Source organism: Eptesicus fuscus, chromosome 19 (assembly GCF_027574615.1).
Source record: "Eptesicus fuscus isolate TK198812 chromosome 19, DD_ASM_mEF_20220401, whole genome shotgun sequence".
In the NCBI taxonomy this organism is placed as follows: domain Eukaryota; kingdom Metazoa; phylum Chordata; class Mammalia; order Chiroptera; family Vespertilionidae; genus Eptesicus; species Eptesicus fuscus.
In genome coordinates this window covers 24,920,469-24,946,795 of record NC_072491.1, presented here as the reverse complement: position 1 = coordinate 24,946,795, position 26,327 = coordinate 24,920,469, and the positions used below count along the sequence as shown (strand labels likewise).

General features: G+C 44.2%; 1 protein-coding gene across 3 annotated transcripts in view; it reads left to right on the top strand.

The window, feature by feature from the left end:
- Positions 1-311: 311 nt before the first annotated feature.
- The window catches only part of EXT1 (exostosin glycosyltransferase 1), a 273,028-nt gene continuing 247,012 nt past the window's right edge, over positions 312-26,327 (top strand). For all 3 annotated transcript variants that reach the window (XM_028148050.2, XM_008143373.3, XM_054708416.1), the window contains exon 1: positions 312-2,076. In XM_028148050.2, the coding sequence (XP_028003851.2) occupies positions 1,121-2,076 (956 nt within the window). In that variant the 5' untranslated portion in view covers positions 312-1,120. The remainder of the gene's footprint in view (positions 2,077-26,327) is intronic.

The following is a 26,327-nucleotide window of genomic DNA, read 5'->3' as shown; positions in this document are numbered from 1 at the left end:
TTCCCGGAGGGAGGAGGCGCAACCCAGGCCCGGGACCAGACCGGGGCGATCGGAGGGGCTTGCACGGGGCCTCCCGCCGGCTGCAGAAGAGGCACCTGAGGTCCACCGCACGCGCGGCGCCCCCTACGCCCCCCGCGCTCCCCGCGCCGAGCCGGCACCGCGCCGCCGGCCGGGGGTTATGAATGGGCGCAGCGGAAGCACCGCCCCCCCCGGACGTGACGCCCGGCCAATGGCAGCGCGGGCTGCGTGGATGGATGAGGTCAGCGCTGTCGTGTCGGGAATGGAATGTGTAAGTGTAACATTCAGAACCGGGTAACATTCGGCGACCGAACGCGGCGGTCGGCAGCGATCGCGCGGGGGCCTGCGAAGCGCCGCTCGGGGCCGGCACTGCCCGCGGGGAGCACGCGCCGCCGCCGCCGCCGCCGCCGCCGCCGCCGCCGCCGCCATCCAGCGCCGCCGCCGCCGCCGCCTGCAGCCGGGCCGCGCGCGTCCGGGGGGCCGGCCCCGCGAGCGCAGGAGTAAACACCGCCGGAGTCTCAGAGCCGCTGCAGAAGGGAATAAAGAGAGATGCAGGGATTTGTGAGGTTACGGCGCCTCGGCTGCAAGATGCACTAGCCGGCTGAACCCGGGCACCGGCTGACTTGTTGGAACCGGAGTGCTCTCTGCACGGGAGCGTGGGGGGGAGTTGAAGTTGCTTTCCCAGGGCTGGTTCTCCACGCCGCCGAGAGGAACCCGAGAGACAAGGAAATCACTTCGTCTTGCCATTGATTGGGCATCGGGAGCTTTTTCTCCCCTCTTTCTCTTCCTCCCCGTCTTGTTGCATGCAAGAAAAATTACAGTCCGCTGCTCGCCCACCCTGGGTGCGAAATATTCAGCCCCACACGCTCTCCCGTCCATTGTGCAACCCCAAGATGAAAGACCGAAGGGGAGAAAGTTAAAGAAATCGCCCACATGCGCTGGATCAGTCCACGGCTTGGGGAAAGGCATCCAGAGAAGGTGGGAGCGGAGAGTTTGAAGTCTTTACAGGCGGGAAGATGGCGGACTGGAGCTGAAAGTGTTGATTGGGAAACTTGGGTGATTCTTGTGTTTATTTACAATCCTCTTGACCCAGGCAGGACACATGCAGGCCAAAAAACGCTATTTCATCCTGCTCTCAGCTGGCTCTTGTCTCGCCCTTTTGTTTTATTTCGGAGGCTTGCAGTTTAGGGCATCGAGGAGCCGGAGAGAAGAGCACAGCGGTCGGAATGGCTTGCACCACCCGAGTCCGGATCATTTCTGGCCGCGCTTCCCGGACGCTCTGCGCCCCTTCGTTCCTTGGGATCAATTGGAAAACGAGGATTCCGTCGTCCCCATTTCCCCTCGGCAGAAGCGAGACGCCAACGCCAGCATCTACAAAGGCAAGAAGTGCCGCATGGAGTCCTGCTTCGATTTCACCCTTTGCAAGAAAAACGGTTTCAAAGTCTACGTATACCCGCAGCAAAAAGGGGAGAAAATCGCCGAAAGTTACCAAAACATTCTAGCGGCCATCGAAGGCTCCAGGTTCTACACCTCGGACCCCAGCCAGGCGTGCCTCTTTGTCCTGAGCCTGGATACTTTAGACAGAGACCAGTTGTCACCTCAGTACGTGCACAATTTGAGATCCAAAGTGCAGAGTCTCCACTTGTGGAACAATGGTAGGAATCATTTAATTTTTAATTTATATTCCGGCACCTGGCCTGACTACACCGAGGACGTGGGGTTTGACATCGGCCAGGCGATGCTGGCCAAAGCCAGCATCAGTACTGAAAACTTCCGACCCAACTTTGATGTTTCTATTCCCCTCTTTTCTAAGGATCATCCCAGGACAGGAGGGGAGAGGGGGTTTTTGAAGTTTAACACTATCCCTCCTCTCAGGAAGTACATGCTGGTCTTCAAGGGAAAGAGGTACCTGACAGGGATAGGGTCAGACACCAGGAATGCCTTATATCACGTGCATAACGGGGAGGATGTCCTGCTCCTCACCACCTGCAAGCATGGCAAAGACTGGCAAAAGCACAAGGATTCTCGCTGTGACCGAGACAACACCGAGTATGAAAAGTAAGTGGCTGGGCGGTTGGGCCTCTGTGAGTCAGCCCTGGGCCCTGCCCACATAGTCCAGGTGTGAGTGAGGTTGGGGGCTGGAGGCTGCGGGTGGGGCTGCGGAGCCCCTCTGTCCTCTTCCTTCCTGGCACTGAGCCGGGCACCCTGGCACCCTGGCACTGTGCAGCCTGGCTCAGGTGTGCGGCTAGGAGCTGGGCACCCAGAATGTGAGCTCCTGGAGCAAAGAGAAAAAGCCTGGAGACACTCCCCTGGGCCAAGTAGGTGACAGGGTCTCCCTCTTGCTTAGAAAATCTTCAGGCCCATGTGTCTCCTTTGAAGGGTATGGGTTTGATCTGAGCTGGGAAACCACGCTTCACCAGTGGGTGCTGGGGGCGAGGGGGTGTCGTTTGTGAGGGTCAAGACCCGGAGAGGCACGGAATCCACCCGCAGTCTGGAGACCTTTCCCCAAGATTGATGCTTTATTTGCTTTTCTCACAAGCAGGGGGAACCGCTTTCCCTGGATTTTCCCAGCCTCGCATGATCATCTTTCCATGAGCTTTAAATATGTGTTAGCAGTGGAGGTGTTTTGATTTTAGCTGCTAAACTTTCTGTGCCGTCTCTTCCCTACCCTCCGTTGGCATTGACTTTTTATGAAGGGAGAGTGTAAGTTGGCTAGGGCCTGTGATCTGTCTTTCTTCCTTCCTTCCCTTCCTTTCATTCATTCATTTATTCATATCTGTTTGTATGTACATATACAGTCTCTTCCTAGGAGAAGCTGTTTTTAAAATCTGGGTCTCAGCCCCACTGCTGTAAAACTCCAGTTGCTAATTTATATTTCCCTCTCCGTTTTGTCTTTATCCATTTGCATGCAAATTGAGACTGTTACTCTTTGAATGGGTTTGTGCTGCCTCCTTACCCTCTGTAGTGAGGCAAGTTTTGTCCAGTTGCTAAGTAACTGAGTTGCTTACTTTGTAGCCCTCCTCACTCTTCCTTTTCCTTCTGGGTGACAGAAACTGACACATTGGAATTGGGGTCAAAACTAGTCTCCACAAATCTGCTTTTTTAACCTGAGCTTGGCGGGACAGTTTCTTAGTAGATGGGGTCAGCGCCCCAGACTCACTGGTATCCGGCCGTGAAAGAGGGAGTGAGTTCCTACAGTGCATTTCCACGTTACGCCAGTTAAAAGCCAGAGCAGCCTTGTGCTACCCACGGAAGGAAGGGGAACCTCTCAGCTGAGTACAAGAGGAACTGGCAGAGGCTGGCAGATTTTGCAGTTGATTCATGAAATGTAGAATAGGGGAAACGCTTTGTAAACCTGATTGGAACAGGAAGGGGTATGGTGGGAACTAGGCCCTGAAATGAAAGGTTTGATTGTTGTCTGTGGATTTCCTCAGACACAGGGCCTCTGGAGGAGTGATTGGAAGGGAAATGAAAGTCCTCCTGTCCTGGATCATAGACAGTGAAGGAGAAAGTATCCAACACTCAGCCTCCCCCCTCCCCCCCCCCCCAGCACCTTGCCTTTTAAACATAAGAAAAGCCTGAGGCTGGGGTCAATGATGAATTCACATTTTACTCTTCTTCGGGGACAGTTGTGTGTGATAGTTGGATGCAGTTGAAATCGATTAAAATTTTGTCACAAAAGAAAACAGACTATGGTTAGGTAATGAACTGCTTTGTTTATTCGACATTAACATTGACCTATTTCTGTGGGTGCTTGTAAGGAAAAAAAAAAGTGCTTATAGCCTTTCAGGAATTTCTTTGTCTGGCTGATGGTGGAGTACTCGTCAAGATGAAATCTAACTTTTCAGTGTCTTCTACAGCAAGTCTCCCCGAATTTTGTAGCAGGATTATGGGGGTCGTCCTTCCTCCAGCTGTAGCTGAGATCTCACGTTAGGAAATTTGAATTATACATTTATTTGGGAAACACTGTCAATCCAATAAAACAACCCTCCCTTCTTTACCCCCTTTCTCCCAAAATTAATATTAAATCTCTACAGCCTCTGATGAAGCTTTTTCTAGAGATTGGTAATAAAGGAAGGAGGGGTTAGTTTCCTAGAAACTTTAATTTTTGCTAATTAAATTTAATTTTTGACCTCTTTGTGATTGGGCCAGGAAATCTGACACCCACACCCTTGTTTTGGTTTATGATTAAAGACCACAAGGGGTCAGGACCTCAGTTTCCAGTCTCATCGGAAAAGTGACAGTTAGTTAGGACAGCAAAGTCTGTTCTTTCTCCCGAGGAGGGATTTCTTGAGCAAGAGTCACTTCTGGACTTTCTTCCTGTTCTCCTTTGCACACTTTCCAGTCCTAACCTTGTTGCTAGGACAGGGTGCTGCTGCAGAATGTTCATATGCATTAGCCCGGTCTCCATGGAGCTTTAACTCCTTCCCCTCCTTGGGTTATCAGAACCCTTTATCTTTGAGAAATGGTGCTTGCACACATGATTGCCAGTTAAATACAAAGTTATTTTCTTTAGTGAAAGTTAGCCTTATGTAATGATAAAGATTTAGTGTTAAATGACTGAGGACTTTCATCTTACCTGCACTTTTGTGAAAATCAGACGTTTATTATGAAAAGTATAGAGAGCGACATGGAATGGAGAAAAACACTTTTCTCTTGTAAGAGAGTAGTATTTTTGATTCAGTATTTCTGAGACACCTGAGGCTGAAGAATGAGCCCTGAAATGTTGTGAGAACAACACTCCTGGGAAGCAATGCCTCTTGAGCTCTGGAGTAACAGTAACTGCTGTGCTACTTACACCGATGTTTTCTGTTAGCCTTGCCTATGTGAGACCTTGCCTATGTGAGATGCAGAGCCCCTCAGATCCAATGCTGATTTCTCCCGGGCTTTAGAGAAGGAGGTGATTGTGAAGTTAGGTCTGTAGAAGTCACCTGCGTTTGGCTTCTCATACTGACTCATCCTGTGACTTTTGATGCATTGCCTTGAACATTAGTTTATCCTTTTGGGGAATGGGTTTTAGATGGAGCATTCATTTGGCCATGGCGTGTAAAAACAGGATCAATTTTCATCTACTTCTCTTTTTTATTAGCAAGTGCCTGTGAAAAGGCTTCAATTTAATTTGCTGCCACAAGCAACCACATATAAATTTGCTTTGGACTTATGGGGTCTGATAATTAGATTGAAAGTTTATGGCTGAGTTAGGATACTAGAATATATACAAGTGTACCAACTAAAACAAAAGTTATCTTTTTAGTGAAAGTTAGCCTAATGTAATGATAAAGATTTAGTGTTAAATGGTTGAGGACTTCCATCTTACCTGCACTTTTGTGAAAATCAGATGTTTATTATGAAAAGTATAGAGGGCGACATGGAATGAAGAAAAACACTCTTCTCTTGTAAGAGAGTAGTATTTTTGATCCAGAATTCCAGGATTGTATTAAAACATCCATTTTTATGACACCCATAATTAATGGTCATCAGTTACACATATTAACAGCTGTAGATGACACCAGCTAAAATAGGTGGCTGCAGTGATTAGATGATTGATAATGAGGCTTGAGAGAAATTCCTCCTATTTTACATTCTTTGAGCTTCTTATGCATCTTTTCAGAATCACTGTAGTTTTGCATGAATTTCATAGTTCAAATCCCTTCAAAGGGTATTATTGTGACACTTCAAATTCGGCTTTCTGAAATAGAAGAAAAAGAAGAAAATGAGAGGTGGCTTCTGTCTTTGACCCTGCTAGGAAAGCAGCGGTGAATATTTTAAGCAGCTGTACTGGGAACAGGCAGGATTCTATGCAGGCCTTTTGGACATCTTTTCCTGTGTTCGTTGAAGCCGTGCCTCCTGATCCTGGCATTTGTAAGGGTCTTGAAGCTAAGTGACCATTCAGCTCCAACATCCTCATCTTCCAGATTTAGAAATGGAGGAGTAGGATGTCCTTAAGGAATTGGCTGCAGGTTAGAAATCTGGTTGGTGGCAGAGTAGTAGCCCTAGCAGGAAAGCCTTCTGACTTTCCCCCTTGACCTTCAGTCTCCCACTGTCAATTACAGATGCTTGGAAGCTCTCTAGCCGTGAGACCTTTACTGATGGTGTTTCCTTTGGGATTTCTCTTGGAATCCTTTGGGAAGCTGATGAAGATTTTGGACAAACTTTGCAAAAAAAAAAATAAATAAATAAATTTAAAAAAATAAGGCGCATACATGCACAATTTGTCATAAAGTTTTAGGAGATGACACACAGCCTCTCACTTAAGGGCATTCTCAGACAGAGGAACTCTTGCTCTAGGGCTTACATTCTGCCTTTCATTGCTAACTAATAACTAAGGTGTTCATGCCTGGAGCTGTTTAGTCTAAACAGGAGATTTTTTGGACCTTTCCATTTGGCCCTAAGGGGTTTAGGGAATAGGCTGTGCAATAACTGAATGGTAAGTTGAATTCAGGCGCACTTGCAGCACAAGACAAGTAGTAATTTTAAATGATTATTTGCTTATTCCTCATTATCCCAGACTGTATTAGCAGACACTTTGAGCAAGTGCAGGGGCCAGCAGTGAACCTTAGGTGATTGTTTTCCTCCTCCAAAATGAAAGGTGGAGATTGTACTTCTCAGTTTTTAAATGTAAAATGTTAGCGCCTTTCCCCCAACAGGTGTATGAAAGCACAAAAGTATTTCTAAAATAAGCCGTGTAAGCACAGTTTAAAAATACAGACAGTACCAGCCCTTTGCAAAATTATGAAGTTGTGAAGCGTGTCTTCTCGCACTGAGGTTTAGTTCTCTCTGCTCCACCCTTTCTCACCTCTGAACATGCTTGTTGTTTTTTTTTTCTTGAGAGCACCTGTGAGCCTCCTTTCCAGGGAACCTGCGAATAAAGGTCGGGGTGGTGAGGGCTACTTCTAGGGACAATTGCATCTTGATTGACTTTCGTTCAACAAATGAAGGTTCAGAGCGGAATCTGTGACTTCAGCTAGGAGCCTGCAGGATTTTGTTATGCAGAGAATGACTTGCGACTAAGACTTGGGCAAGGCCCTGCCTGCCTCTGGGAAGGAGGCCACCGGTGTCCCCTCTGATGGTGACAGCAGCTTTGGATGGGACAGACTTGGCAAAAGGGGAGCAGTTACATCCTCAAGTGGTGATTGTTCTCCATGTCAGAAGGTCTGCAGATGTGCACTCCCCCCCCCACCCCCCCCCCCCCCGCCCAGAGCACAGTGCTAGAAGCACTTGCCAGCAATGACATTGAGAACCCTAATTGAGAACGCAGGGGCTGGGTTCAGTGGGCCTGGCGGCTGTGCTCACAAGCTCTTGCAAGGTGTCGTGCCAGGCCATTTTACAGGTGTGTAGACTGAGACCGATGGTGAGGTGCTTTGGCTAAAGCTGCCTAGCCTGCAAGTGGCCCAGGTTTTCTGGCTCCCAGTTCTCTAGTTTTCACAGACCTGCTGTGACCTCATAAGGTTCACCTTTTTAAGAATGGACCGGGTCGCCCTGGCCGGTGTGGCTTAGTTGGCTCAGGGTCATCCTGTGCACTGAAAGGTCTCGGGGTTGATGATTTCTAGTTGGGGCACATCCCAGGTTTCAATCCCTCGTTGCAGTACATGTGGGAGGCAGGCAGTCAATTGATGTTTCTCTCTCATATCGATGTTTCTCTCTCTCTCCCTCTAAAAAATCAATTAAAAAAACATACTTAAAAAAAAAAATGGACCAGGTTAGCAGGTCAGGCTAAGTGGTCATTGGATTCTGCTATCTAATGAACATGTTCCACATTCAAAGGTGAACACAGAAGCTTATGTTTCCAAGAGCTTAATGACGAAGTGTTTTTATGTAAAAGTTCCTCCACTGTGACCAGGTTCCTTTAATAAACAGGAATTCCGCCCCCTAGCCCCAGCCCCTTACCCCCCCCCCCAAAAAAAAAAAAAAAAACAAAACAAAAAACTGGAAGATTTGTCCAGTGCCTATGATTTGATTGACCTTTATTTAAAGCTTATTTAAGTCTTTCAACAACACTATCAAGTGGGTTAAATCCCCATTTTACAGATTAGAATGCGGCCCCGAGAGGATGAAGTGAGGAGCCCCAAGGCCCATCTAGTGTGTAAATGGCAGTGCTCTCACCAGGATCTTGGATTCCGAAGATCATTCTCTTCCCTCTACCAAATGCCACCACCTTAAAGAATCAAACGACGTTTCTACCTATTCACACGCTATTAGTGAGTTCAGTGGGATTCAGGTGTTTGTGTATCAGGTCTTTTCCCATTGCTTTTCTTTGTAAACATGTTTCCGGAGGGGGGGGGAGGGGGTAAATTGGCATAGGGATGTGATAAATAAAGATGGCACCCAGCGCTGACCTAACAGCATGGAACTTCTTGAACTGCTTCACTCAACTGTTTGAACCTCTTGAACTGTTTACCACTTGGTCTGCTTTTCATTGTTTCCTGGAGCTCCTCAGAGAAGAGTGAGGAAGTGACCTGCGTGTGACCCTGCCCTCGCCGATAGCACCTTGCAGGGCCTGGCTCCGTGGCTGTCAGTGGTGCGATGGGGACAGGAGCCACTGTTTTCCAGGTGGACAGTGTGATCCAACAGAAATGGTGGGACCCCTGGAAGATTCCGTTTCCGACACAACGGGCCAGCTTTTGGGGACACTCCCAGGCCTCTGGCTCCCTAGAAAAACCCCAGCGCTTAACAAAATGATAAATGTTTTTGCACAGCCTTTGCGGGAAATTGGGAAAAAAAGAGCCCCCCCCCCACTTATTACACTTCGAGTAGTCGGCCTGTTGTAACACACAGAGACAGCTCTGGGGTTAGATCCTTCTCTCTCCGCATAGCCAAGCACCTTGTATCAATATGTTAATTATTACTTAATTAAAAGTAAGTAATTAATGAATTCAACACATTTTCCTTAAGTGCTTTGTTGGTGCCAGACACACCGGTGTTGGAACCAACACTGCAGTGAACAAAACAAACTCCAGACCCAGCTCCTTCCTGGCCGTCACTGTCTGTTGGTTTGATAAACTTGAAGTCAGACTTTAAATGTATGTTTGCGTGTTTTCTTTTCTTCACATTTTCCAAGAGCATTTTCTGCATCTACTAAATAGGTAAGTCCTGTTTAAAAATGGTTACATGATTTTTTTTTTCCTAACTCATAGTATAGTATAGTTTATCACAGTATAATTTATTTACATTTTAGTTTATTTACATTTTAGCCCTACAGTATAGTTTATTTACATTTTCATTTACGTTTACATTTTCTTAGAGATTTAACTTGTTCCCTATCCTTTTTTTTTTTTATGGTTTATTTTAAATAAGTCTGTGATGCATTTCACTCTACTGAGCACTTGTTTTACTCTGGACTATGGTCTCTCCTAGAAAACAACACAGAACTTCCTTTCCAGCACCCCCAACCCAGTCTTTTTGTAGGAAAAGGTGTTTTTGAGGTGAGGCTCAGCATCCATTTCTGAAGTCCTCGTCATTAAATGGCTGCTTAGATCAACATTTGCAGGTGTTAATTGGTCCTGCAGGGGGTCTTTGAAGCTCCCACCTCTTCTGTTCCCTTTGAAGTTTTGTTTTTTGCTGGAGCCAAAAACCTCCCTGCTTTCTTCCTGAGCTGGGTCCTCAGCCTGCCTTCTCCGGGCAGAATCCAGCCTTCCCGCCACATCCATGTCGGAAGCTGCAGGCTTCACCTGGGCAGAGCCATTCTTTTAGCTCACCGCGCCAGTTCACCAAGGCCCTGGTTCTGTTTTCTCTCTGATTGCTGCCTCCATGATCCGTTGGAGGTGAATTGGGGCCTGGCTTTACCTCTGGGCATCCAGGTAAGGAAGGTCTGGGATTCCAAGTGCACATGAGACATTTACTGCGAGTGATTGGAAAACGGAGACAGGGAAAGCGAACCCACAGTGTTTGCTTCGTTATGTGCAGGACTTCTTTGGCATCGTCATTGCTGTGAGCAGCAGTGACATTTGTGGGACACCCTCTTGTGGAGACTGCCATCTTCCGGGAAGCCCTTTAGAAAGGGCCTGTGTGCGACCCTGCACCTGGGAAGTGACTGACCCACACCGGCTCCTGGACGAGGCGCCTCGCCTCCCAGCCCCAGTTGGCACACCTTGGGGATCATAACACCTCACAGGGTCGTTGAGAGGTTACAATGAGGCGAAGTGTGTGAATACACCTTGTCCATGCTGTGTGTTTACAGGGTGTTGTTATTATTAAAAACCACCTTCCTGTTGTTTTCTGGTCGACCACAGAGATTCGCTTAGTTTCATAACCTGGTTGTTCTCGACTGAGCCACAGAAATAACTCTGCCCCTCTCTCCCTTGATACTTAATCCCCAGGAAATTGTGGTGGGCACCGTGGAGGCCTAGCCATTGTTTGTGTGGGAAAGACCTGGGTGGGGCCTTCACGCCGGGGCTGGCAGGTGGCATGGCCTGGCACGGGTGGGAGCAGGTGAGAGTGGGCTCTAGGTACTATCTTACTCCCTATCCTCCAGGTTCCTTGGCCCACAGCTTTAAAAATGCAGGTGATCCTTTCCGCAGTTGACCTTTACACCTTCACCAATTGAGGGTGGCCTTGGGTAGAGGATACCTGCTCTAAATGGAGCTCAACTCCTCGGTGGCCTCTCAGAGTTGCACACGAGCAGTCAGTAGCTCAGGCCACCTTAAGTCACAGGATTTAGGATGAGGGGACGTGCACAGAAACTGACCTGGAACTGTTCCACTCAGTTCTCAGGACCCAGCACAACATCTGGGACCGGCGCCTTGCTTCCCACTCTGGGCCTTCCCATCTCCCCTGGCTGGCACCTCTGTTCCTGCCGTGTCTTCCGGCTCCTGGCCAGTCTTTCCCGAGCCGTCTCGTCCAGGCCCTGGAGGAAACCAGCCCGATTGCTTGGCTGGTGACCGTTATTCCGTCGGGGTGAGCCATTCCTTTTAGGTGTGGTGTGACCTCTCCAGTTAAAAGAGCACCCTATCACCTTGCTATTTAAAAAATATATATATTTTTATTGATTTCAGAGAGGAAAGGAGAGAGAAAGAGAGAGAGGGGTGATGAGAATCATTGATCGGCTGCCTCCTACATGTCCCCCACCGGGGATCAAGCCCGCAACCTGGGAACGTGCCCTTGACTGGAATCAAACCTGGGACCCTTCAGTCTGCAGGCCAATGCTCTATCCACCGAGCCAAACCATCTGGGACTTACCTTGCTATTATTGATTGAATTGGTGACCATCCTTTTGCAAAGAAGAGCCTGAAGTTGCTTCCTGGAACAGGGGACTGTGGTTAGGGGAAGTTGGCTGTGGCGGGCACTGTTGAAGCCATATCCTGTTGGCACTGACATATTTGAGCCCAGTTGATGATGCTGATAATAGCAATAGCAACTAATATTTCTTGAGCGTGCGCTGTGTGTTGCGTCCTGGGCAGTATCTTCTTTAATCGTTATGTCCACCCAGCAGGAAGATACTCATTTTCAGATGCAGAAGGGAGGCAGAGTGACTTGCCTGGGCGAGGAACCGAGGCCACCTGACTCCCACACCTGCGTTCTCAACCACGGCTTCTGCGCCGCTGGCACTGATGTCATAAAGGCCACATGCTCACACACAGTGCTGTGATTGATTTACGGAGCATCACTTGGGTTTCTCACCTAGAATTTATTTAATCTTACTTTAGCGAGACAGTTCTAACCAGTTTGGTAATCTGGTTTCGCAGCCCACAGTAGACGAGAGAAGCAGTAAATTTAAGGGAGAGAGGGATTCTTGTAGACAGATCTGCAAAGAAGGGACAGCTGGCAACCCGAACGCGAGGAAGCAGGCCAGGAAATTATAAATGTGACGGCCAGAAGTAAAGAAGCGCTGCAATTTAAGAACAGCTGGCCCAGTGCCCGAGACTGTGTCCTCCAGACTCCGCAGGAGTGTGCCTGTAAATCCCACCCCGCGCACCGTGCCTGTCACCAGCCCGAGCTTCTGTAAATATTTGATGAACTACACCACAGTCAGTGTTGACCTGGAGTCATCGCATGTGTACACTGTCCTTTGTTTAAGAAAGCAGAGAAACAAGTAACGCATCCTGGAACTCTTCTTATCTCCACAGTTAAAAGTATTTGGTTGAGCATCGACCTATGAACCAGGAGGTCACAGTTCGATTCCTGTGGTCAGGGCACATGCCCTGTTATCGGGCTCGATCCTCCGGGGGGGGGGGGGGGGGGGGGCGGGGGGTTGTGCAGGAGGCAGCCAATCAATGATTCTCTCTTATCATTGATGTTTCTCTCTCTCCCTCTCCCTTCCTCTCTGAAATCAATAACAAAATATATTTAAAAATAAAATAAAATAAAAAGCATTTTGGTGCTCCTAAGAATAAGTTCTCTATTTGAAAACGTGTCTGCCAAGCTTAGCAAGCTCTCCAAAGGCGCCAGCTACATGGGGTCTCCTGTGAATTCGCCTCGGAGTCCTGGTGTTTGTCCCTAACTCGGATGTCTGGAGTTTTATGGCACACATCAGCACTTGTTATGGGAAATAAGATTCCTGGTATTGTGGTGCGGTCCTGCGTGGGTAGCTATTCTAGATTGACTGGTGCCCAGAATGACTTGGGCTGTGGCTTGCAGGTAGAGAAAATGGCCCTAGGCCCGCTTGGAGATTGGAGCCTGGAGAAGGGAGGTTGCTTAGAGGTGGCCCTGGCAGGTATGTTGGGGCACATGTCAGTACCCTGCTTTCTGTGCATTCCCAGGGTGCCCAGGATGGGAGCTGCTGGGTGGAAGCTTAGAGTGGATTGCATGCTTCCTACATACGTGCCAGCACCCTGACACGTTGGTGGAAATCATGCACAGCACTGCTGATAAAAAATAGGATGTGCCGCCTTCCTCCTTGAACTTCCTGTGAGGCTTCTCATAGTCCATTCCCATGATATCAAGGTGGGGTGTGTATTTCTGCCTGCCTCTCCATCCCAGCCTGTGGTTGAGCCATATTCCTCCCCTTTTCTGCCCCCTCCCCGCCCCCTGCCCTCCCGTCTCTCTTTCTTGGAAAGCTGCCCCCACCTCCATGTTACTTCTTCCAGAGCCACTTCCAAGGCCTCAGATGCTGTCAGATTCTCCTGGTACGTGCTCCTAGCGAACATTTAATACTTGCCACAGCTGTGGCTTTATACTCATTTAACTACTTGCTTTTCTCTCTCCTCAGTGGATTGCATAGGCCCCGAGAGGAGGATTCCTGTTGGGTTTTCATTAATTTACTCAACAAATGCTTATTGAGCACCTGCTGTGTGTGGGTACTAGGGATTCAACAGGGGGCAAAACAGATACCGGTCCCTGCCCTCAGGATGCTCACTGTCTCGTGGCTGGGGCTAATGTCATGCCAATTATGGCTCCTATTAGAAGGTGCTAGATGCTGTGAAGAAAAGCAGCTATCGGAAAGAGGATGTGGCCCTGGATCTCAGCCTAGGGAACCGCTGGAATGCAGCTGGGCCACTACTCCTGACCCATCAGACTCTAGTGAGGACATTCCATGTGTTTAGAGAGCTTACCAGGTGATTTGGATGCATGAGAGTGGGGGTGAGGGTTTTGCATTTAACTATGGAGGGAAGGAAGTCTCCTTGTGAAAGGGACATTAAAAACTCAATCACTGTTGTATCTTCACAGCCCAGCACCATGGAAGGCCACCCAGGTTTTGTTGGATAAATGAAACAAATTACATTGATTTAACCAATGAAAACATTACCACTGTGGGCAGTGTATCCAGGGCTGATTTCTGAAGATGTCACTGTGGTTTATGGTACAGGCTGCTCTGTGTCCACCAAGTTCATTGAGAGTTTCTTCATTTGTCCTCAAATGGGATGTTTCTTTCAATAAACTAACCTCCTCTCCGCCCCCCCCCAAAAAAAACACCCAACTACCAAAAAAGTAGTTTCTTTCTTTTTCACTTTTTATTGTTGTTTTGGGTATGAGTATCAGTGATGTCAAATTAAAATGAACTGAGAGGGTTTACTGCATAATACAAATCTAAAGAATTTATTGCTACAGGAGAAACCATTATGGTCTTTTTATCATTTAATTTTAACAGTCTGTAGATATTGGGACTTTTTGGTCCCTTCTTAATTGCAGTTTTTCTCCCAAATGGTCTGTTGAATATAACTTTTGGCTTACTTTTTTTTTTTTTTTGCTCAGGTTACATCTAAACTCTGTTAACTGATATTGAAGCATTGCCCCAGAGTATATAGTAACATCGTGCTTAATTGAGCTGTCAGGCTTCTAATGAATTCATATTGAGATTTACCATTTAATTAAAAAGCAAAGGGGAAGAAAAAGCAGAGGGAAGGTGTACGATTGTTTCTCCCACTGGCTTCCATTTCCTGCGTTTAAAAATCTCTTGCCTTGTTTGTTAGCTTGTGGAAGTGTCTGGGTTATTGCATGGAAGTACTGAAGGTGTATAGATAAAATGGAGGCTGCCCTGCATCACAATTAGCTGGCTTCTTGGTGGGCCTTCAAAATGGATTCGGATGCGGGTGGCAATCAGATGACACTTGATTAAGTATGAATTATGTTTTATGTTTTTACAAAGCTTGGTAAGGTCATTTTCCCAAATGATTTCTAGGTCTGTGTATCTGAACCAATCAGAAAATCTAATCAGAGGGGATCTAATACTGAAATGCTTTTGCTTCACTGCGAGGCAGAGAATAAATTTTTCTTGAAAACACCATTTCTTACATGCTCCTTTAAAATTCCCACTGCATTAAAAAAGCCACCTCTAAGCAGCACCTTTTATGATAACTGCATTTGTAAGTAGGCAAGTGTAATGTTGCAAACCTGTAAATGTAGGGCAGGCAGTCTTTTATTGATTCAGAGAGAGGAAATATATGATATTTTCTGTATTTAGATTGTAGAGTTACATTATATGTTTTTTTTTAAAAAATGAACCGTATTTTATGTTACGATAAAATTTAAGTATCTGAATGTTTAGTACAGTGAAACGACAGAGTAGTATTTTTCCTGTACTTATTTTAGACTTAGTCATGTCTGAGTAACCCAAGTCGGATAAAAGAGGGCAAAAAAGATTAATGATCAAAATAAATCCTTTTTTATTGATGTAGTTAACATATAACATTGTATTAGTTTTAGGTGTACAACGTAATCATTTAGCATTTGTAGTTACTGCAAAATGATTATCACAATAAATTCAGTTAACATACATTACCATACGTAGTTACAATTTTTTTTTCTTGTGATGAGAATTTTAAAGACCTGCTCTCTTAGCAGCTTTCAGATACATAGTATTGTTATCTGTATAGTCATGCGTGACTTCATGACTGGAATCGCTCTGAAAAATGTGTCATCAGGTGATTTCATCATTGTGCAGACCACAGGGTGCACTTGCACAGACCTAGATGCTGCAGCCTGCCGCACACCTAGGCTGCATGGTAGAGCCTCCTGCTCCCAGGCTCCCAACCTCTATAGCATGTCACCGTACGAAACAACCCGAGATGAAATCACACACAAGAGAAAATGATGCAATTAAGAGACAAGGTAAATAAGAGACGTTACGAGGCTGCTTGACTTTTTTTGTAAGTGGAAAGCATACACTCTAAAATAGTGATATAAACTATAGTATAGTAAATACATAAACCAGTAACATAGTCACTTAGTTTTGTTATTAAGTATTACGCACTGTGCATATTTGCGTGCTACACTTTTATACAACTGGCAGCGAAGTGGGTTTGTTTACAACAGCATCACCACAAACATGAGTAATACATTGTGCTACGATGTGACAATAGCTACGATATTACTAGGTGATAGGAGTTTTTCAGCTCCATTATAATCCTACTGGAACACTGTCAGGTATGTGGTCTGGCATTGATTGAAAACTTGTTATGCAGTGCATGTCTGTAGTCACTATGCTGCACATTACGTCGGAGGGCTTATTGTAACTGCAAGTTTGTACCTTTTGACTTCTCTCACCTATTTTGCCCATCCTTCTCTCCCCTGCTTCTGGCAATCACGAATCTGTTTTTTTGTATCTATGATTTCAGTTTTTTGAGATTCCACATATGTGAGATCATACAGTATTTGTCTTTCTCTGACTTATTTCATTTAGCATAATTCCCTCAAGGTTCATGTGTACTATTGCAAATGATAGGATTTCCTTCTTTGTTAAGGCTGAATAATATTCCATTGTGCATGCGTGCTTGTGTGTGTGTGTGTGTGTGTGTGTGTGTGTATAATAAGTTTAGCATCAAGGATGGGCATGCACTCATATATATATAATTTTATTCATTCATTCATTCATTCATTCATGGGTGAATACTTAGGTTGTTTCCATGTCTTGGCTGTTGTAAATAATGCTGTCAAAATAAATCTTTAAGTTTCTATAAAAATAACCTGCAAGATAAGCAGCCTTAAATTCCAAGTATGAAGGAGATATTCTAGGGTGTGTTGGTGACTGTTTGAGCCTCTTTAGAACTCAGTTTTCCTCATCTGATTTTGCTGTGCAGAGACCAATGAGCTCATCGCTGACTGGGACTACCGGGTGTGTACATGCAGCGTATGTCTGTATGTCTGTCGTATGCTTGTCCAAGGAGAGGAGCATGGTATTCATGCTATCATGGTGTCAGATAGTTTTGTCTGGAGAGAAAAGTAATAAGATCATGGAAGTGACCTTAATGATCTAGTGTAACCCTTGCACTATATAGATAAGGAAAGTCCTGTAGCCCTTGTGATAGCACGGGGGATAGACCATCTCTTGACTTTCAGCCATGTATCGCATGGAGGTTATGCACATGGGCAACTTCTCTGCTTTCATTTCTTCACTTGTTAAATGGGGATAATAACAGTTCCTACTTCATAGCATTGTTATTGTGAGGACAAAATGAGTAATGTTACATGTAATGTGCTTAGAACAGTGCTTGGTACATAGTAAGCACTCAATAAATAACCATTGTTACTGTCATTAATCTGTCCCATTATATCATGTTAGACTCATATAATTTCAGACTTTCCACTTGTGTGTGTGTGTCATTGTTTTCATTTCATTTCTTTCATCTGACCTGTCTGTTTACAGCTGATGATAATTGTCATGTGCAATATGATATAGTAGCTTGCCAGTCATATAGAAGTTCAAGGTGGTTTGGCAAGTGCCCAGAATTCCAATCACCTGTTGTAACTGCTGCCAAAATGAAATAGATTTTCCTTTCCCATATATTGTTCAACCAAGGGTCCTCATCATTAATATGACTTTTTGTCTTAAAAAAAAAAAAAGAATTCTTTCTCCTTTTACAGAAATATTATGTTTCCTACTAGTTCTGTGAAGCTTGGATCCTCTTGTTCCTGCCTCTTGAAAATGTGCTAAAAAAAAGTTGGTGGATCTGCCAGTGGGATCCCCTGAAATGACGTTCTGAGATAAACCTGGACAAGATAGGAAGATAAAACTATTTTTTCTTCTCTAGCAATTCAAGTAGCCAGACTGTGTGATCCCATCCCATGGGGCACATGGCAAATCAGGAAGCAATAATAGTGAATAACTTTCTACTTTCAACAGTTTCCATGGCCGTTAACAATTGATGCCTCTTCCTTTAGGATGGCCTTCTCCATGGCAGCGGGACCAGACCCCTGGACCGTTTCTGCTTGTTAAGTTTCAGCAGTGTGTGCCATCCTTGATGCTAAACTTAGGACAGCAGCCGGGGAGGAAATTTTAGCCTGCGTTCTGAAGATCTGGGAGGATTCAGACACGTTCTAACTTACATTCTCATTCTTTCTCTCAGGAGTCACAGCGGCAGTTACAAACATGCACATTGTCAGAAGCTTTTCTATAATGCCATTTCTGCCACCAAATCCAGATATGATCTGATTCCTCCTGGATGCCACACAGCAGCAGGCCTCGCTGTGCTTGGGATATGCCACAGGTCACATATTCGTTGGAACTCCATCATATTCACACGCACACAAAAGCACGTTAATGCAGGTTCATATCCTTGTCGTAAATCACAGGTTCACCTAACAGCAGCTTTGGAAAAAGGGCATCTAGTGAATGTTTCACTAAGGGTAGGGTAATAAACTGAAGCTTTCCTGCCCTCCTTTCAACTTGGATAATCCTTGGCTCCAGACAAGAAAGAGGTGTATATTTTATGTGCAATAGTGACTATATGCCTGTATTTGCATGTGGAGTTATATAGTCAAAGTCCAAATACGTTTTTCTGGGAACATTAGTGGGTTAGTGTTGCATATTATTTTCTACCAAGATTTAAGATGCTATTTTTAAAAGTACTACTTTTTTTTTTTCTTTTTTCATTTTGGTACCTTGTCCCGAAGTGTCCCCTTCTCTCTTGAAATAAAAATAGCCCTTTTCTTCCAGGAAGCTGACTTGTACTTTCACATAGCAGTGAGATAAAAATAGCGTATTGTATTTCCAATTAACTAATTTAGTTAGATGAGGTGAATTAATTGGAATTTTTGGACATGTTCCTGAAAGTCTAAACTATGCTCTTTTGGAATTCCCAGCTCCGGTGGTGGCTGGGAGCTGTCTCCGTTTGCTACTCTTAGGGACATGGTATAAGACCTGTCATTTGAAGCCTGTCATTTGAGGTCCCCTTGGGGGTATGAAAATGGTCTAGTGATTTTTCAGAAAGAGGAGCATAAATCAGCCGGCTGTTCAGCTGCCCTTCAGCCCAGCACATTCCTTGGTTATCACCGGCCTCATCAGCCAGAGCCTTGATTAAACATTTCTCTGTCCACACTGTGCGGGCGAGATGGCAATCTCAGGGTGTGCTTCCAACACCTTCTGAGGAGGAGGACTCAGAAGTTTGTCTCCCCCTCGACTGTCTCACCCTGTCTGACTTTAGGGGCTGAGCATGTAGGCTCTGAGGGTCCTCCTTACTATGGCCTGTCCGTCAGGGCCTGGGGACATTCTGGAATTTAGACTGGGGGCAGTTTTAACCTTAGATCATTCTACTTTGCACTGTAACTATTTAGTTTTTATCTCTCTCGTTTTATACACCTTCTGGGGTAAAGCTGGTTCATTCTCTGGATGCCAGAGTTCACTCCCCTCCCCCCACCGCTGTAGTGTGCTTGATAGGTGCTTGGTTAAATGTTACTATAGCTGATTAGCCCATTTTTTTTCTTTACTCTAGAAATTCTAGAATCAAAACAGATGGAGGCATATTCCTGAATTTTGCATCTCTTTTTTTAGTTTTCTTTATATGTAGACTTTCTCAAATATAGATCAAAGGAGCCAGACAAAAATATTTCCTGTGGAAAAATGCACCCAGTAGGTTCTTTCTCTCTACCATTTGCCTCCAAATATATTTCAAACACAAAGTTATTTGGATGTTTTACACATTATGTTCTACTTGGACACAAATCAGTAAGTCTTATTTCAGGATTTGTGTATTTGCTTCTAATTGGTTTCTCAGGCATTAGCACAGTGAGCACGTATAGTAGATTCTTAAGAAATACTTGTGAAATGAGTGTCGTTGGTCATAGTGGCCTGTTAGTGCAGAAAGACTTTTGGAATTGAATTATTATTTAATTTTGTTTGGATTAAACAGTCCAAAGGGCATGTTGAACAGAAAAATCAGACAATGAAAAATTAAGTTTAGAAGAAACACCCCCCAATATACCTTGAGGTTCAGCATAGCAGGAGTAAAAGTAGTCTTGTAGCTTTGAAATAACTTGTACCTTTGATTATCACTTTAGCTACTGATAGGTTCTCAGTCATAATTCTGTAATCTCCCTAGAAGCCTGCTTTATGGAACTTGAACTCCATTTCATTGTCTCAGATGGGCCTCCGTTCCTGGCCACATAGAGTTTCTATTGCTTCGAATCTGGCTCCCTTCTGGGGCGCAGGCTGAATGAGTGACACCACTGAGGAGAATGCCGGTGGGGCTCTCCAGGCTTCCCTACCATAGAAGAACCCTCTCAGCTCATTCCTTTGCCTCTTCAACTGCCCCCTGCGAGGAGGGACCTCCTGTGCCCCTGGGACCAGAACCTCAGTCCCCACTGCCTTCTAAGGAATGGGACACCAGCATGCCATGCTCAGCCAGCCGCCTGGGGAACAGTCAGCTTTCCTGGACTCGAATCCCATGCACATGGGGATGCGATTCTGTGGCCTCATCCACCAGGGACATGGATTCCCCCAGGCTGATGTCAGCTTTCACAGATCATCCTAGGCCACTTCTTGTTGTTGTTTTGTAGGCCTTTGGTTGGCACTCGCTTCTCTTTAGAGCAGCACCTGTCACCTCCCACTCCCACTGCCAAGGATGGATTTTACACACCTTTTTCCTCGGGACTCGCTAGCGGTTACCAAGGAACCATCAGGGGCACTTCTTTATGGCTTCTCGGAAAGCCTCCCTCCAGCCTGAGTCACCCCATCCTACTCTCTGCTTCCTTTTCAGTAACCCTCTCTTCCTCCTGTGAAGGCTTGTGCTTGCACGGGTGCGCACGCGCGTGTACCCACATGCACGTGTACACATTCACCTCTTCCTGTCTCCTGACTCCCTTATCCCACATCAGGCCCTCCAACTGCCATTCAACTCAAGATGCTCGAGCTCATAAGGGTTCTCATCTCAGAAGCTTGATTTTACATTTAACTGTTAAGATAGAGCCACTGCCAAGGGCTACAGCATAAACTACAATCTGGTGAATGTTATGAAAGAAAAAAAATTATTTAAAAAAAATCCAGATTGCAGATTGCAGAAGTTAACACTTGAGCCTTGTTCAAAGTTCAAACATTGCAGGAAGTGAAAGTTACCTCTCATGCGTCTCCCTTTTACCATCTTCAACAGTTCAGTGTATATTTCTTTTCTTTTTTGGGGGGCACATATCATACTATTTATTTTCTTGCAAATATGATATATATATATGTGTGTGTGTATATATATATATATGTGTGTGTGTGTGTGTGTGTGTATCCTCTTTTAAAATTTTTTTTAATCACTTGATTATATACCAAGATTTACTCCATGTCAGTACATAAATATCTCTCCCTCATTTTAGCAATTATAAGCTTGTGAAAACAATCATTTGGTTAGATTATAACTGAGTATAAAATGTGGCATTTGATTCCAATCACAGTCTGTCTGTATATTTACCCCTGATTCTTGGTCTGAGAACAAGGAGTGCCTTAAATTTTTATTTTTATTTTATTTTTAGCAAAATGAGTTGTTTTTTGAGGGAAGTGGGGATGGGTGTAACTACTTTAAGTGCTTGATATTCTCAGTTGCCCATCCCTGTTTAAAAATCTTATCTAAGTTAAAAAAGACTTAGGATTTTAATTGATTTTTAAATATAAAATAAATATATTGTTTATTTTTTCCATTTAGCTCAAACACCAAAATCCATCAACCAAAAAGACTACTAGTGAATCAGGACTACTCTGAGATTGAGAATTGCAAAGAATGGAAGTTGGGGTGCGACCCCTTAAGAAAGTGTGATTTGGAAAAGGTCTGTGGATAGTATTTGTGGAAAGTTGGTTGCCAGACACAAAGCCGTTTCACATTACTTCACACAGCTCTTTCAGAATGTTTATTTTCTGTCTTGCCACTAGTGAGTACAAATTGTAACTAGCTAGATGATATCAAAGTGTAGGACTAGGCTGGAGACTGGGTCTTACTACGATTTGATCAAAAGCAAAGAAGAAAGCAAAAGCAAAGGGGAAAAAAAAGTAAAAGAAGGGTACTGTGTCTTTCTCACTGTGGGACTAAATTACTGCGTGCTGAATTTTCACTTTCTGATTAGTACAGACAGTTGAACAGATATGATTTATTTCTTTGGGGTCTGGAAAAATATGCCCACCTTTAGGTTGACTGTTCTTTTCTCTGTCTCCCCTCACACTTTTTTTTTTCTTTGAAGAGCATGGGTGTATGAATCAGAATAGTAGCTACTGATAGGTTCTAAAAGGAGGTTTTAGAATCCATAGGTTAGACCGTGACCTAAAAAATTAGACTGTGCCCTAACCGGTTTGGCTCGGTGGATAGAGCGTCGGCCTGCGGACTGAAAGGTCCCAGGTTCGATTCTGGTCAAGGGCATATACCTTGGTTGCGGGCACATCCCCAGTAGGGAGTGTGCAGGAGGCAGCTGATTGATGTTTCTCTCTCATCAATGTTTCTAACTCTCTATCCCTCTCCCTTCCTCTCTGTAAAAAATCAATAAAATATATATGTATTAAAAATAAATAAATAAATAAATAAAAAATTAGACTGTGACATGTCCTTCCATGGCATGGCGAGTGTTTGCAGGTTAAGTCTGAACCATGCAAGAAATCACTCTGCATTTTTCACATATGCCAGAAATGAACCTGGTTCATTCCATCTCAACAGCTTTCCCCAAATGGTTCAGCGTGGACTGGCCTGATTTCATAAAGGAGGGCTAATACAGGGTCTGGCTTAACCCAGGTACCAATGAAACATGTTTTTGTTTTTCTCACCTCTAGGCTTTATATTTCCATGAACACTGGCCTTAAAACAAGTCTATGAATGACCTTGTTCAAGTATCTCTCGCTGATTTCAGCTCCTAAGTAATACGCCTGGCAATGCCTCCTTTCTCAGTTCAGCTGGAGGGAAAAGGGTATTCCACAGTTGTTGCTGGATCCATTTACTTTCTACCTGCTGGCTTCAAACGGTATTAATTTTTATGTGCTCCTTGTGCATTGTGTTTAATTAAAAGCAGTTCTACTCGCAGAGGTACTTGTAGCTTTTTTTTTCCCTCTCCCTGAAATGAATAAAACAAATAGGCATCTGGTATTTGTTTTGTATAACACAATTTCCATAAAATGCACAGTAATAAAACATAATTATCTGTAAAGGCTTGTTTTATAAGCCTGAGAATGGGCTTGTTTCTACCAGGTTTTTAAATTCAACTCCTACGATAATCCCTTTGTCCATTAATATATAACAACAATCACAACAAAAGCTTCCCAATTTTGTGCATGAATCCAGCTCATCTTTTATTAAACAAAAGCTTTATTTTCTGTTATTGTGTACATGATAAAGGTTTATCATCACATTCCTTCCAGGGAAACGCATTAGGTTGATGGAAAATATTTATTTCCTGTTCTGTATTCTGTTCAATTGGCAGTTTTATTTATGACATTTCCCCATAATTAAAGAGACAGTTTTATTGTCAGTTGTTGAATTTTTTAGGTCACAGTCTAATCTATGGATTCTAAAACCTCCTTTTAGGAAAGTAGACGTCAAACTTTTACGTCAGTTTTTATATAGTGTATACAGGCCTTATGTCCCTTGGTTCAAGAACCCTACCACTGCCTGAAGGTTATTATGACAACTGTGCTTTTTATCTGAGGCTAAGGTTTTAGCTTTAGGATATGAATAGTTGATGAAAGAATTGTGCTCAAAGGTTTTGTAGCATTGGGTTTCATTTCAGGGTTAGGCCCCTTTCTAAGAACAGAGGTATACTCTCGTCTAAGGAAAACAATCTAGAATGTGGGAAGTATAAAAATTATTAATTTCAGAGGTGGATTTGCTGTCAGATTGGATGGCAGAGCCTACCTCCCTGGGGGGCTCCTGTTCCCAAGACTGTTTTTATTGTTTCTCTCCAGCGCTCTGCACGAGCCTTGAAGTGGTGAATTCATCCGCTGAGGTTGTGTGTCCATTGCTGAAAGAATCAGAGAAGCAGTAACAAAATCATGCAGCGCCGTATTTCAGGATGACAGTTTTATGTGGTTGTGTGATGTTGCAGAGTCTTGTATGTGATATCGACCCTTTTCTTTTGAATCAAAGCCCACGGTTTTACTGGAGAAGGGAGGCTTCAGAAATAATTTGAGTCTATCCTAAAATCGAGCTCCTAAATAGTTATCCCATTGTGTCTCCCATTAAGCTAATTGCTCACAGGACGTACAAGTACCTATATCGAATACTTATATCCAGTGTGAGTAGGGATTCCTAATTTTAATTTTATAACGCCTTTTTAACTTTGTCTTTGTGCGTTGAAATGAACCTGAAACATTTCTATTAGTATGAATGCAAGCTGAATTACAGAGACCCAGAAACTTGATTTCCCCCCTTTATATTGCCATCTATTGGAGAATGAATAGCTTAAAATAAGAGCATCCGTTCCTCATCCAAAGGCAGGCTGAATATTTCCATTCTAGACTGGCAGTCACTCTGCATGCTTCCTTGAAATACCGTTTTTTGAACATACTTGGCAACTTGAAGTGCCCAATTAAAAAGCTCTGGAGAAGGAGGAAGTCTGTGGCTGTGCAATTAGTCCTCAGGATTCAGAGTGTTTCCTTTATGTCTGGAAGGCCATAATAGGAAATCACTGGACACAATAGCCTTATGCCAGGTGCTTAGAATAGAAGGCATTTTTAGGATGGATTATTTCTATACTCTTGCTCCTGAAACGGTTTACCTAAAGAGACTCCCAACTCCATAAAGATACTGGCGGTGTAAAAAAAAATTTGGCGGGATGCTTTCACAAAATTTTAGACAATTGGTAACTATAACTAGCCAAATAAGTGGCAGATAAAACCTAACCATATACAGGAGCGCTCAGACTCTAATTTATCCGGTTGACAACCGTACTCCTCCCACCTGTTATTGTATTTCATTTTTTAAATATTTTTATTGATTTCAGAGAGGAAGGGGAGAGAGAGAGAGAGAGAGATAGAAACATAAATGAGAGAGAATCACACATCGGCCGCCTCCTGCACGCCCCCCACTGGGAATCGAGCCCGCAACCCCGGGCATGTGCCCTTGACCGGAATTGAATCTGGGACCCTTTGGTCTGCAGGCCAACGCTCTATCCACTGAGCCAAACCAGCCAGGGCTGTATTTCATTTTTTTTAAAGAGATGAGGATTGGGTGCCAGAGAATATGCCAGATATTGTGCTGTTCTTCCTAAAAAAAACAAAGCCTCATTAAGTAGAGCTGTATATTCTGAGATTATTTATAGTGTTTATTATAGAGAGACCAAGAACACTAAGCACTTAATAGCTTTCCTTATTTACAAGTCAGATTCATCTAAGGGATATTATTCTTTTATTTTCCTGGTGCGTGAAATGTTCCTTTAAAATAGATTACAAAGGAGGATACAAATAGAAAAAAAAAAATAAAGGAGGCTACACAGTGACACAAATTAGTTGGCTGTGAAAATGCAGAATGGACGAAGCTTTCCTTTTTTAATGCTCTGCCACAAAAAAGTCCATTTTATTAAAGTACAAACACTGTTTTTTGCCGAAGTGAATTCACACACATAAGTAATGTAGGACAGATACATGTATGTGACTGTGTGGCTCTTAATTCCCAATTACATAATAAATGCATTCCATTAAAGTTTGCGGTAAAGTGAATGCCTATTAAGTTAATTATTTCCCCCCAGTGACTTCAGCTGTAGAAATGGCGTGGTCTTCCACCAGGCTTTGAATGTAAAATGTTTTCAGATAAGAATACCAAGAAAAAAGAACTAGAGACAAGAAACAGAGCAACCCTTTAAATCCAAATTAAACACTGACTTTCTGACGGAGCATCCAATGACTCTCAAAATATTGCCTGTGAGTTCAGCTATGGTATATGACTTTAATAACAAGATGGCAGCACACAATAGTACCACAGCGCTGAAGGTGTTACTCTTTTCTCTCACCCTTTGTCCCATTGTTCCCGTGGGAGAGAAAGAACAGTGACCAAGGCTTTCTTTCGCAAATAGGTTATTTTAATGGTCTTAGCATCCTTGTGTGCAAACTGTATGAACCTGACATCCAAGTCCTGTTTTGTCAACTTATATATACAGGGGTAGACAGAGGTAGGTTTGCAGGTATAGTACACATAAATAATTAATAAATAATAATACAAAAATAAACTTGGCGTACTCATAACTGTAAATCTACTTTTGCCCACCCCTGTATTTATTCTAGCTCAGAAAAGTCCTTTGCAGCTTTACTCTCTGAACCCTGTAGTGAGCAGAGAGCCCTGGTCTCGTTTCTCATGAAGGTGTAGTTGGAGACCTTGATTCTTTCCCATGCAGTTTGGCTGGGAGAACTCAGGTGATAAGACCAGTCATTTGTATATTTCTTCAATTTTCTCCCCAAACTCATGGGTGCATTCCTGAGAGTCTACCTTAATGGGAGTATTGGGTCTGGGAGAAGGCACCAGCGAGGACTCAGCAGGCGGGGGTGGGGGAGTGTAGGGGGGAAGGAGAAGGGATGTTCTCTTTCACTTTTTCTACTGAGACCCAGGGAGCAAAAACGAGTGCTTGATTCCTGAGTTTAGACAACCTCTGTGGAGCAGCTTACTGTGTGCTGGGCAGTGAGGTCACCAGGATGAGAAGGACTGTTTAGGAGCCGATGAAACTAGGAAGAGGTGCTGAGGTGTCATCCAGGGCACAGGCAGAAGACTTGTCTGTTT